Source organism: Carlito syrichta, unplaced genomic scaffold (genome assembly GCF_000164805.1).
Source record: "Carlito syrichta isolate Samal-C Ts95f unplaced genomic scaffold, Tarsius_syrichta-2.0.1 Scaffold316033, whole genome shotgun sequence".
In the NCBI taxonomy this organism is placed as follows: domain Eukaryota; kingdom Metazoa; phylum Chordata; class Mammalia; order Primates; family Tarsiidae; genus Carlito; species Carlito syrichta.
The window spans coordinates 135,238-148,429 of NW_007260129.1; the positions used below are offsets into that span (position 1 = coordinate 135,238).

The window sequence follows — 13,192 nt, forward strand, 5'->3', positions numbered from 1 at the left end:
CCACTCACCTCAGCCTCCCAAAGCGCTGGGATTACAGGCTGAGCCACTGAGCCTGGCCTATAAGCCATTATTAAAGCCTTCCAAAGTGAATTCTTTTTTGGGGGATGTCTGCAATTCTGAAACCATCTGGGGAAAACAAGGTCTCTGTGCGTAGAAATGCTTTTGTGTGTGAAACCCAGAGAATTTAGAAGGTGGTACTGAAGGTGCAGCCTCTCACTTTTGACTTGAATCCGGGTCCAGAGAACACAGAGAAACAAGGAATTCTGGTAGCTCTGGTGGGTGTGCATTGCTTGGAGAGGCACAGTCAACACCGCCTAGTGGCGGTGGCATGTAGACGCCTCGCCCCATGCATCGCTGTCTGTGCCTGTGCAGTAGACCCATTGCCTTGACTTTCTTGCACATGGGATCGCTATCAGGTCTTTCGGCTGATCGCTTTCTGGAAGGTCTTCTGAGGTCGGGACTGCATGAACTGACATGTGTCTGTGTGATGCTAGGGCTGGCCAACGGTCCGGAAGCGCTGGAGACAGATGGCCTCCAGGAGGTGCCTCTCTGCAGCTGCCGCATGGAGACGCCGAAGAGCCGAGAGATCACCACCCTGGCCAACAGTCAATGCATGGCGACTGAGAGTGCGGACCATGAAGTAAGCTGGCTTATTTTCCTTTAAAGCAACAAGAGATCGGTCAGATATCTTGAAGCCACAGACTTTGTGGCATCTGCCCCTTTCCCCAGTTACGTTGTCTGACCAGGGACCCTAAGTGGGCTTTGCGCAGAGCCAGCCAGGTAGATACCAAGTCACTGAGTGACTGCAGAGGATGACGCCCACGTCTGGTGCTTATGAGAAGGCAAGGTCGCATATAAACTGTGCTTGAGTGAAAATGACCTGTTTTATTCTCTTTGACTGTGACTGGAGACTAGATTGACATGGGAGAACTGTGCCAGGGTGGACCCGCTGCCCAGAATTGCGGTTTCTGGCAGGGCAGGCACAGTGGAGTTGGGCCTTGGTTCTGGGAGCAGGTGGCTGCTCCTGGCGCAGAGTAAGAGCAGGCAGAACAGAGGGAATTCATGTTTTCTGAGAATTTCTCTTAGCTTTAGAGCCATGTGGCCATGGCTGGCCGTGAGGAGGGCCGAGCAGGAGGTTCCATGGGCGGTCAGGTTGCCTGGTGTCCCTATGCCCTGGCCTTGCCTGTGCTGTGGGCTGAGGTTAGGATGTGGGCGTGAGTGCCCCCTGCTTCCTGATGGATGTGTCAGGCTGTCGCTCTGGGGAGGTGGTTGGTCTTGTTGACCAGCAGAGCTGCCTTCAAGTTGATTGTTGCATCTTCCTCATGTGTTTTAGAAGTGAGTGAAATAGTAACAGCAGCAACCACAGATGTACATTTCCTACGTGCCAGGCACTGTTCCAAGCCTTTCCACATGTAACTCCTCCAAGGCTTCACAGCAGCCTGTGCCACACAGATCATGAGCAGGTTGTGCAGGTGAGGACAGAGAGGCTGGGGGTGTGTGTCTGGAGTCACTGGCCCCCAGTGGAGGAGGCAGGACTGGGAGTCTTGTCTCAAAGGTCAGCCCAAGCCAGTGCATCACGGAGCACAGGCAGCCCTGTGGGAGGAGCTGGTGCTCTCATCACAAAGTACCGGTGTAGCTGGAGCTTGGTGCCCTGTACAGGCTGGTTCCTGTAGCCCATGGCATCTGCTAGCACAACCAGGTTTCTGATTCAGCAGATCTGGCCGGGCTGGAATATTACTTTTATTTTATTTTTTTTAATATTTGTTTATTGAGTGGGACTCTTAACTCTGTTGCCCATGCTGGAGTGCAGTGGCACGATCATGGCAGCCTCTATCTCCTGGGCTCAGGCAGTCTTTGCACTTCAGCCTTCCAAGTAGCTGGGACTATAGGCACATGCCACTACGTCTGGTTAACTTTTTTGACTTTTTTTTAGAGACGAGGTCTCACTATGTTGCCCAGGCTGGTCTTGAACTCCTGAGCTCAAGCGATCTTCCTGCCTTGGGCTCCCAAAGTGCTCAGATTATGGGCATGAGCCACCGGGCCCTGCCAGAGAACCGCTGGTTCTCTTCTTCATCTCGTCTAACAGCGGTGCCAGGGAGAGTGGCACAAAATCGTGTCTTACCGTAGTCATTTACTTCCCCTATGAATTCAATGTTTGTATCTCCACATTTGCAGCACCACATGCACTGACCCAGACTCAGAATCCAGCATCGGCTCTGCCTCTGCTGTCCCAACCTGACAGGTGGCCTGTGCCGCTGTGTCTCCCCCTATGGCGTGTGCGCCCCACAGACTTCCTTCATGATGACATCCTCCACCTCGGAAATACTCATGTTGCTCGCCACAGAGTCCTGTTGTTGTTTTTTCAAAAACCTTTTAAAGGAACGTTTTCATAATGGAAAAGCAGAGAGTGCAGTTAGCTGTCTACACACAGGACTTAGCCTTAATTGGTACCAGTGTTTTCTCTCACTTGGTTTTGAGCATACCCCATTTTAGCCATTAAATATGCTAAATATGGCCAGGCACAGTGGCTTGAGCCCAGGGATTCGAGACCAGCCTGGGCAACTTGGTGAGACCTCGTCTCTACAATATATCAAAAAATTAGCTGGGTGTGGTAATGTACGCCTGTAGTTCCGGCTACTTGGAAGGCTGAGGCGGAAGGATCGCCTGAGCCCAGCCGGTTGATGCTGGGGTGGCCATGAGCGTGCCACTGCTTCCTAGCCTGGGCAACAAAGTGAGACTCTGACTTAAAAACAAAAACAAAACTCAGTACATATTTCTATTAAGAAAAAAGTAGAATATTTTCTCACCTAACAGCCATGCATTTTCACATGGCACAAAATAACTATAATTTTCTGTTATTATGTAGTACCTGGTCTGTAGTGAAAGATTGGTTGACAAAATGCCTTTTACATTAAAAAAAAAATCTGATTGAATCTAGACAAGTGTGTTACAGTGTCTCTTAAGTCTTTGGTGTCTTTCAGTTCAGAACATTCTCACTGCTACCCTTTCTTTTTTTGAGTTGGAGTCTCACTCTGTCACCTAGACTGGAGTGCAGTGGCCGCTCCCGGCCACCGCAGCCTCGGCCTGCTGGGCTCCGGCGGTCCTTCCGCCTCAGCCTTCCAAGCTGGAACTACAGGCGCACACTACCACGCCCGGCTAATTTTTTGATTTAATGTAGAGATGAGGTCTCACCAAGTTGTCCAGGTGGGTCTCAAACCTGTGGACTCAGGCAATCCACTCACCTCAGTCTCCCAAAGTGTGGCACCTGCACATTTTACCTTGACATCCTTGGTGACCACTGCTGAATCCATTATATCATAGAAGTTGCAGATGGTAATTTTTGCAATTTTGTCATTCCTCCTGCAATTACAGATGAGAATTCTTTGGTGCATAAGAACTTTCCTCATCAACCATGACTGTCTGGTACTTCTGAAACACCTTTCGTACTGGCAATGCAGAAAAGATAGCTACTCATTTCTTTCTTCTGAGGCATGGATGAGTACTCTACAATCCATGGCATCCAGTGGGCTTGGTTTTGATTCTCCCCTTGCCACCTCCCTTTCGTCCTTTAAAATTCTCAAGAACTCACGATCTTTCTGCATTCAGTGTGTTTTAAACTTTTTTTGGTAGAATTAAACATAGATTCAGAAAACTACATAAGACAAAAGTTGGGTTTAGCAAATCTATGTAAATTGAGCTCTGGTAACCACCAGAAGGTCATCCACTCACCTACTCACCATCTTTCTCTGAACTAGTTCTGCTTCCTCTCTCTGGTCTAGGCCTGCTGTCTCTCTAGACTAGACTTGCCCTTTCTCTGGTCTAGAACTGCTCTCTCTGGTCTAGGCCTGCTCTCTCTCTGGACTAGACCTGCCCTTTCTCTGATCTAGTCCTGCTCTCTCTGGACTCAACCTGCTTTCTGGGCTGGACCTGTCCTTTCCTTCCCTTCTGGGAACCTTTGTGCCATTCCCACAGCTTTTCCACTGTAGGCTCCTGTGCTGCAGGAGCCCAGTGGGTCAGCGTTGAGACTCCTTGTAGATCCTGGGCTGGTCTCTGCAGCTCTCACTCGGGGTGGGAGGGCAGCCCGCTCTCCCAGCTGCCCTCTTCTGCCTTCCAGGAAGTCCCTCCTGGGTATGGCTTCTCTCCTTGCCCAGACACCAGCGTCCTTCATGTCATGTTAGAGGAGGTTGGCTCTGCCCACTTGCAGTGACTTGATTTTGTGTGCGGGCTTTTGTTCTGCTGTCTAGTTGTCTCTTCTGCTTCGTGTGGGATTCCATGGAGTATGAAGCCGCCATTGCAGTCATTCCCAAAAAGATGCAAGTCCCTTTTTGATGTTCATCCTGTGTCTGTCTTGACTAGAAGCAGCCCCTTTCAAATTAAGTCCTGTGGGTGTGTTTGTTTGCTTTTCAGCTGGGTTTCTGGAGGCATAGTTTGGTGTTGTGTGTCCAGCTCTGCGAGTTCTAACAAATGCACGCAACCCTGTAGCCACCACCATGGTTGAAACGCAGTTGCTCAGGTCTTCTGATCCTTTCTGTCCACGTGTTCTGTCATCGAGGAAGGGGTGCGGGATTGCTCGACCGCGGCGGGGAGCTCGTCTGTCGTCCTTTAGATTCGTCCGCTTCTGCGTCATGTCTCTTGAAGCTCTCTTGTCACGGGTGTCACGTTGGTTTCTCGGCCAGCTGACTCCCGCTGCCTTTACGCGTCGCCCTTTTTCTGCCTGTTGAAACTACTGTCCTGAAGTCTGCACTGTCTGATGTTAACGAAGTACTCAGCTTTCTGTTGATTAGCATTGGCATGGTATGTCTATTTTCACCTTTGTACTTTTAATCTATGCCCGTCTTTAAAGTGAGTTTCTTGTCGACAGTATATAGTTCAATTCTCTCTTTTAAAAACTTTTTAAAAGTTTTGTTTTTTTGGAGACTGGGTCTCACTGTGTCACCCAGGCTGGAGTGCAGTGGCACAATCATAGCTCACTGCAGCCTTGAACTTGTGGGCTCAAGCCATCTTCCCACCTCCACCTCTAACTGTGGATGTGACCCACCACACTCAGTGGACTCCACCTTATTTAATGCAGTCATGCACTGCATAATTATGTTTCAGTCAGTGATGGAGCTGCACACCTTACGGTGGTCCCATAAGAGTATAATACAGATTGAGTATATATTCAAAATGCTTATTAGGACCAGCAGTGTTTCAGTTTTCATTTGGGACTATTGTATTTGACTTACTGGTTGTATGCCAGATCCCAGGTTCACACATTCAAAATCTCATATACTCCAGTGAGCATTTCCTTTGAGCGTTTTGTTGGTGCTCAGGAAGTAATTTCAGACTTTTGTATTTGCTGTGCTCAACCCATACTGCGTTTTAACTGTAACTTTTCTGTGTTCAGACACACAAATACCGCGGTGTTACCCTTGCCTACAGTGTCAAAGTACAGTCATGTGCTGCACAGGTGTTATCTAGGCACAACAGGCTGAACCATGCAGCCCTGGTATGCAGTACACTGTGCCGTGAAGGTTTGTGCTAATGCACTCTGGTGTTTGAACATGTGCACGATCACCTGGTGGTGCATCTCCCAAAACATACTCTGTTGGTAAGTGACGTGTGACTGGAGAACAGTCTCTTGTGTGTGTGCCTAGGTCATCTCTGTGCGGTGTAATTGTTGATACAACTGGGTCACAGCTTACGTATTAATAGTTATGCCACCTACTTTCCATTTTTGACTTCTTTTGGATTGAATTTTTTTATTCTAGTTTATTCCAATATTGACTTTATTTACACCCCCTCTTTTTTCTCATACAGATGTGGTCTCACCTAGTTGCCCAGGCTGTTCTCAAACTCCTGGCCTCAGGCAATCCCATCTCGGCTTCCCAAGGCACTGGGACTACAGGCATGAGTCACTGTGCCAGGCTTAGTTACACTTCTTGGTAATGCTTTTAGGAATTACTCTGGCGTGTGCAGTACACATCTTTTGTCGATCACAGTTTCCCTCCCACTCTTGCTGTACCACCTGACGTATGGTGTGAGCATCTTACTGCAGGTAGCTTGCAGAGACTCCCTGCAACTTTGCTCTACATTTTGATTTCATGTATGCTGAGAACCACGGTATATTACTGTTACTTTTGTTGTGAATAGTTACTTTTGGATTGCTTGAATGTAAGTTCTTTGGGTACAGCTTTCCCAAACAGGGCTTTCCCCACTGCTCTCAAACCACAGCATTTGACACAGAAGACTTCCCCCACACACCAGGCAGCAGGCATCAGCTGGGTGTCCCCCAGTTAAATTCTAACACTGTCTATCTGGAGATAGTGTCAGGATCCCACCGGGTAAGAACTCAGTCCCACAAGACTGCCCTGCTACCCTCAGGCATGAGTCCCAAGTCCAGGCCTCCAAAACTTCTGACCAACTGCCTTCAAGTTGGTCACTTTGGGTTCATTTGCAGGAGCTGCTCACAGAACTAAGGGAAACTCACTTACTGATTTAATATAAAGCATATTGCAAAGCCGGTCTCAGTGGCTCAGCCTGTAATCCCGCGCTTTGGGAGGCCGCGGTGAGTGAATTGCCTGAGCCCACGGGTTCGAGACCCGCCTGGGAACTTGGCGAGACCTCATCTCTACAATAAATCAAAAATTAGCTGGGCGTGGTTGTGCGCGCCTGTAGTTCCAGCTACTTGCAAGACTGAAGCGGAAGGATTGCCGAAGCCCAGCGGGTCGAGGCTGCGGTGGCCGGGAGCGGCCACTGCACTCCAGTCTGGGCGACAAAGTGAGACTCCAACTCAAAAAAAAAAAGAATATTGCAAAGGATACAGATAAAGAGACCAGCAGAGTGAGTTATGGAGAGGGGGCGGAGCTTCCCTCCCCTCTCTGGGCGTCACCCTCCAAGAACCTCCCTGTGTTCAGATCTGGGAGCTCCCTGAACCCCGTCCTCTTGTGGTTCTTTTTGTTTTTGAGTTGGAGTCTCACTCTGTCGCCCAGACTGGAGTGCAGTGGCCACTCCTGGCCACCGCAGCCTTGCCCTGCTGGGCTCCGGTGATCCTTCCGCCTCAGCCTTCCAATGAGCTGGAACTACAGGCGCGCACTACCACACCCGGCTAATTTTTGATTCATTGTAGAGATGAGGTCTCGCCAAGTTGCCCAGGCGGGGTCTCGAACCCACTGGCTCAGGCAATCCACTCACCTCAGCCTCCCAAAGGCGCAGGGTTACAGGCTGAGCCACCGAGCCTGGCTCCTCTTGTGTTTTTATGGAAGTTTCATGACATCAGCGTTCCTTGCTTCCCTGTACAGGGTGGGACCCTCTTTGGGAAGGGTCTTAAGACCCACAATTAGAAGGTGGGGCAAGATTAGAATTCTGTCGGGACGGGTAAAAGGAGGGCAGAAGCTCTGAATGTTTTGGTTTTTTTTGAGTTGAGGTCTCACTCTGCCGCTCAGGCTGGAGCAGCACTATCACGGCTCGCTGTAGCTTTGGCCTTCCTGGGCTCAGGCAAACTTCCTGCCTCAGCCTCCTAAGTAGCTGGAACTACTATACCTGGATACTTTTAAACGTTTTTTTGTAAAGCCAGGTCTCACTATGTTGTCTAGGGTGGTAGAACTCCTGGGCTCAAGCAATCCTCCCACCTCAGCCTCCCAAAGTGTTAGGATTACAGGTATGAGCCATAATGCCCACCCAGCCTGAGAGATTCAGTTTTTGAGGCTGCCCTTGAGGCCTGACACACCCAGCATTGTGACTAAAGACTGTAGCAAGGACTGTGGGAGTTGTGAGCCAGGAGCCTTGGGCAGACGACACATTATCTTTAGCATAGCACTATTATAAGAACAGTCCTAACCCTCATCTTAAGCATATCCTGAGATCCTTATTTCTTTGGACCCAAATTTCTCTGTATAAAGACCTTCTATTAACTTTTTTTTCTTTTTTTAGTGCATAAGTCTGCTGATGGTGAATTATCTCAGTTTTCATTTGTTTGAAAAGTCCTTGTTTTACCTTAATTTTTCAGATTTTTTTCACAGCTGTAGAATTCTGGGTCGGCAGCTTCTTTTTGCCCTGTCAGCACTTAAAGCTGTTACTCCAGTGTTGTCTACATAGTTTTAATGAGACATTGGCTGTACAAAAACTGGAATTATCTTTTTGAGGGCAGTCCTCTTGTAGTACACTTGGAATTTGTTACTCTGGATCAAATAGTCAATCAGAGTTTTTGTCTGGAAGCCCTGAGAAGGCTGAGCCCTGATTTGCAGAAGAAATGTCCTGAGTTGTGTTAGTGTGTGAGTGTTCAGCAGTTTTTGACCAACGACTGCATGACCCCTATGCATCATCCTCCCTATTCACCCGATTTCACCTGGAGCAACTCTTTTTTTGTTTCCCTGGATAAAAAATCCTCAAAGGAAAACATTTTGCCAGTGTGAAACAAAAAACGGCAGAAGCATTAAACAACATCCAAATCGACAAGTTTAAAGTGTTTTGAGCAGTGGAAAAGCGTTTTGATACATGTATTGCATCACATGGGGAGAGTACTTTGAATGTAATTGACGTTTAAACATGTAAGAATAAATACACAATTTTAAATAAATTCTAGGGTTTTTTTGGGGGGGAGTCGGTGTCTTTCTCGTATTTCTTTGTTCTTTTGCATATGATATGGCTTTGTCTCTGGATGCCACACATTTTCTGTTTATCTGTGATTTACAGCAGTTTGGAAATTATGTGCTAAGTATGGTGGTTTTGTGTTGTTTGCTTTTGTTTTGATTTCTTGGTTGTTTATCCTGTTTAGGTTTTTCTGAACCCATTCAATATTTGATTTGATATCTATTTATTCATAGGAAGTTCTTGGCCAGTAGCTCTTAATTTTTTCGGCCCTATTCTTTTCCCCTTTTGTGGGACTCCATTTACACACCTGTTAAATTGTTTGACACCGACACCTCTTCAATGCTCTGCTTTGTTTTTGAGTTTTATATAATTTATATTGGTCATTTTTCAAATTCTCTAATTTGTTCTTCTTCCTTGTCTAGTGTACTTAGGAACCTAAGGCATTTATCTCTGTTACAGTTTATTTTTAGCATTTACATGGATTTTCTTAAAACTCCCAACCTGTAATACAACGTTTCTGTCATCTCTGAGTTTGCTTCTGTTGGTTTTTTTCTCTTGAGAGTGGGTTCAAATTTCTTTTGTACAAGACTTCTCAACCTCAGTACCATTGGTATTTTGGACCAAATAAGTCTTTGGGGGAAGAGGAGGCTGTCCTTTTCATTGCTGGATGGATATTTATCAGCATCTCTGGCCAAAACCCATTGGATGCCTGTTACATCCCTTAGATGTGATGACCATAATGTCTCCAGATGTTGCCAAGTGTCCCAGGGAGGTTGAGGGGGGTGCAGAATTGCCCCCAGTTGAGAACCACTGCTCTTGTGCTCACACTGAGTGCTGTGGTCACAGGTAGTTCCTCAGTGTTCCTGCTTCACCTTGGGCTTTTGGCCTTCCCTTTGTGCTTCTGCCTCCACAAGGGGAGGACAGGCCCTTCATGTCCTTGCCCACCCCCCAGTGGTGGATTATTGTTGTGTGCTACTCCATGCTGACCAGCCTGTTGATGGGGCAGTATGTCATTCTGGAGCCCTGTGCTGGGTCTGCCCCTCCTGCCCGTCACACGGAAATTCCTTCTTGTCTTGAGGATGGTGAGCCCCGGCCTCTAGAGATTGAGGTCTCTGGTCTCCATGTGGGATCCTGGCCCCGAACTGTGCACTGCCCTTCCGTGGGAGCAGAGGGTTTTGAGTGTTGTCACCTCTTTTCCCAGTCATAGTGGGTTTTCACCTGGGCCTTAGGCTTTGCTTCCCTACTTGGACCTCATGCCAGGGAGACTTCCCCTGGTCTCTGCCTACCCTGCCTCCCGTGAGCACCCTGGGGAGCTTAGGGAGGAGCCTAGAGGGAGCACTGACCCAGACTATAGCTCCCAGTGGCTTGTCTGCCTGCTGTGGGGTATTCATGGCTGACCCTGGTGGTCTGCGATGATCACGGTTCCTTTCTTTTTCTGAAAGCAGTGTTTATTAAGAGAACAGAAAATCTCCCAACAGTGGGAGGGAATCCGAGGGAGTTGCCCAGTTCCTTTCTTGAATAATATTTTTGTTTGTTTTTCTCAGTTAATTGCCTCATTTAAAATTTTTCTGTTATCTTTGTATTTGTTATAAACTCGTTTTCAAATGGATAGAATCGCACATTTTTGTAGGTATTTTCAGACACGTTGGTGTCTCTTTCTCTGCCTCTTGCCATCACATGTCTTTGGTTTACTCATGTCTTAGTGGTGCATAACCCTTAGCCCCTTCTTAAGAGAGCTTGCTCAGGGGATGAGTATTTTGAGGCTTTGTATTCTGAAATGTTTTGTCTCATGTCGTGGATATTTGGGCTTCTTGTTTTGACCTCAGAACCACCCTGGTCTCCTGTGTCTCCAAGGATCTTAGAGCCGTGTCCTTCAAGGGCTTCCCTCTGGCACCACCTCTGTGCTCCTCAGAGCGCCTTGGGTTTTAGCGGCTGACTTTCAACTCTGTCTCTTGTCTGAGCTCACCACATGTGACCACTTGGCCAGCCGATGTGCTCTGAGCAGGGAGACTCTGTGCTGCTGGCTACCACTGTGCCATCTCTGCTTGGGCAGAGTGGACGTTTCTAGGCAGGAAGTGCTCAGCTGTGGACCTGCTGGGGGACATAGCTGGGCTGCAATGCAGAATAACTGGGAGGAGTCACTGGGACCCTGGCGTGGAGGCACCAGGGCCCCGGAGCGGGGCCCACAGCTGAGGCCGTCTGGCGGAGACCCCGCTACCAGTGTGGAGGCATCGGGGTGGCAGAGGATGGCGTCCTGGAAGGCTTTGAATCAGGTCAGAAAGGGGTGACTCTACGGCATAAATCACCCAGCTTCTTCAACATGAACGGCACGGCGCAGGGAAAAGGAGAGGCAGCCAAGCGCAGCTGCTGGTCTGTGTCCTGGAAAACCCACTGTGGGCACAGCCTTTGGGCATGTGTGTTGCATGGCACTGAGGAAGTGCGGCTTGTGTTGGCTGCCATGATTGCGTTTCACGGTGATAGGTAGTGTGACTTACTAGCAATGCACACCATTGTTTATGAGTAAAATGATATGATTTCACCCATAAATATTCCAGCTTATCCTTTGTAACCCCAAAGGCTATAGGAGGTGGCCCGGATGAGAATGGAAAGTGATGGTAATTTTTGAAATTAGGTGTGGGCACATGGGTCTTCCTTTTTACTTTTGCTTCTATTTTTGAAACTTTTCCTAATAGAATGTTTAATGAAACAGTGAGACTAGAAAGCTGAGAGGAAACCCTTGGAGTGGTGGACTTCTGTGGAAGGTGGGCTCTTTGAGTGGCCACCTGCAGAGTGCAACCCCTCCCCTGGCCACGGGGTACCTGGTTGCTTGGACCGTCTATGCCAGCCCTGCCCCCTCCCTCCAGAGCTGGCCCTAATTCTTTAACCTTCCTAGGATCCTTCTGCTGGCAGCAGGTTGGCATCTTCTCTGCTTTGCCAAGCTCTAGTACCTGTGTTGACTGCTGTCTGTCTTGCTCACATGTTCCCTTCTCTGCTGTGGGCTCCTTTCCTGTTTGGTTCTTCCTTCACAGTCCTTCCGGCAGGCCCTGCCCTGCCCTGTCCTGTCCAGAGACTCTATCACTCTGGGCGTCTCAGTGAGACCCCCCTTGATACCTCTGTGTTTTTCCTACTTCATTACTTACTTCTGTTTTATCTCTTTCTTCCAACCCTGGCTGGATTCCGCACTCACTCATTTGAAGTGCTCTTTCCAGAACATCCACTTCTTTGTGTTCTCCTTGAGCTTCCTGACCCCCGACTCCCCTCTGTTTCCATCTTACACAGCACTGAGACAAAGTCTTGCCTTTATCATTTTTTGTTATGGTGTAAATAATGCCTGCTCAGTGTAGGCACTATATACATGCATGGTGAAAGTGTACATCACCTCTGATTCCAGAACTGAAGGAGTCATTCTTAGTAGTTTTGTATGTCCTTCCAGACTTTTCTATGTATATATACCACTGAATGTCATTTAAAAAACTTGTTTTTTGGCTTGGTGTGGTGACTTAATCCTATAATTCCAGCACTTTGGGAGGCCGAGGAGAGAGGATTGCCTGAGACCGGGGGTTTGAGACCAGCCTGGGCAACTTGACGAGAACTTGTCTCTACAATAAATCAAAACATTAGTCTGGTGTGGTGGCATGCACCTGTAGTTCCAGCTACTTGGCAGGCTGAGGCAGAAGGATCGCCTGAGCCCAGCAGGTCGAGGCGGTGGTGGCCATGAGTGTGCCACTACACTCCAGCCTGGGTGACAGAGTGAGACCCCAACCCCCCAAAACAAAAGAAAACAAAACCTGTTTTTGCCTTTAATATGGTGTAAACATTTTTCACAGTCAGTGGTTATGGGTGCTCCACATCCGTGGGTCTTGATTGAGGGTTCACTGCAAAAGTGCTTGGTAGTGTGGTGAGGTGGAGGAAAGTCAGCATATATAGGTCCTGGTTCCACCCCTTTCATTATTGTTCCATAGATCGGGGGTGGTGCCCAGATTGTCTTTTCCTTTTCAAATTTTTGTTTATTTTTTTGAGATGCGGTCTTGCTCTGTCACCCAGGCTAGAGTGCAGTAGTGTGTTCATGTTCACTGCAGCCTCGAACTCCTGGCCTTAAGCAGTTCTCCCGTCTCAGCTGCCCAGTGTACTGGAATTACAGGCATGAGCCACCATGCCTGACCCAGACTGTCTTTTTAAGAACATCTTCTGGACGTCTAGGCACCGTGTCGTCCTCTGCTGTCCCGACAGCAGAACATCACCATTGCCAGTTACACCCTGCAGCCATTCTTCTGCACATGCTTGTGTTGTTGTCAGGGGAATCCTCCGTTATATATTCAGGGAGCGTCTAAAAAGAATACGCATTTGTAAGCTTTTTGAGTCGTGTTTCCAAGTTGTTTGCCGTGAAAGTTGGCCAGAACGCACAGTGTGAGCATGTCTGTCTCTGCAGACCACCAGCTTTACGTTGCATTAGGTGGAGTGGGAGGAATATCAGAGGCTTTTTATGTTACATTTATTTGCTCACCAGGAAGTGTGAACATGTTGTCATTTGATTTTGGGGCATTTATAGTTATTTTTTGAATTGCCATTCTGTTGGGATTTTTTTCTCTCTTCTCTTCCCTTCCCTTCCCTTCCCTTCCCT

General features: G+C 48.2%; 1 protein-coding gene across 1 annotated transcript in view; it reads left to right on the forward strand.

Annotated features, from left to right (window-relative positions):
- Window positions 1–13,192, forward strand: part of EHMT1 (euchromatic histone lysine methyltransferase 1) — a 149,307-nt gene that overhangs the window by 92,560 nt on the left and 43,555 nt on the right. Inside the window, exon 10 of the mRNA XM_021706811.1 lies at window positions 495–640. Coding sequence (XP_021562486.1) covers window positions 495–640 — 146 coding nt within the window. The remainder of the gene's footprint in view (window positions 1–494; window positions 641–13,192) is intronic.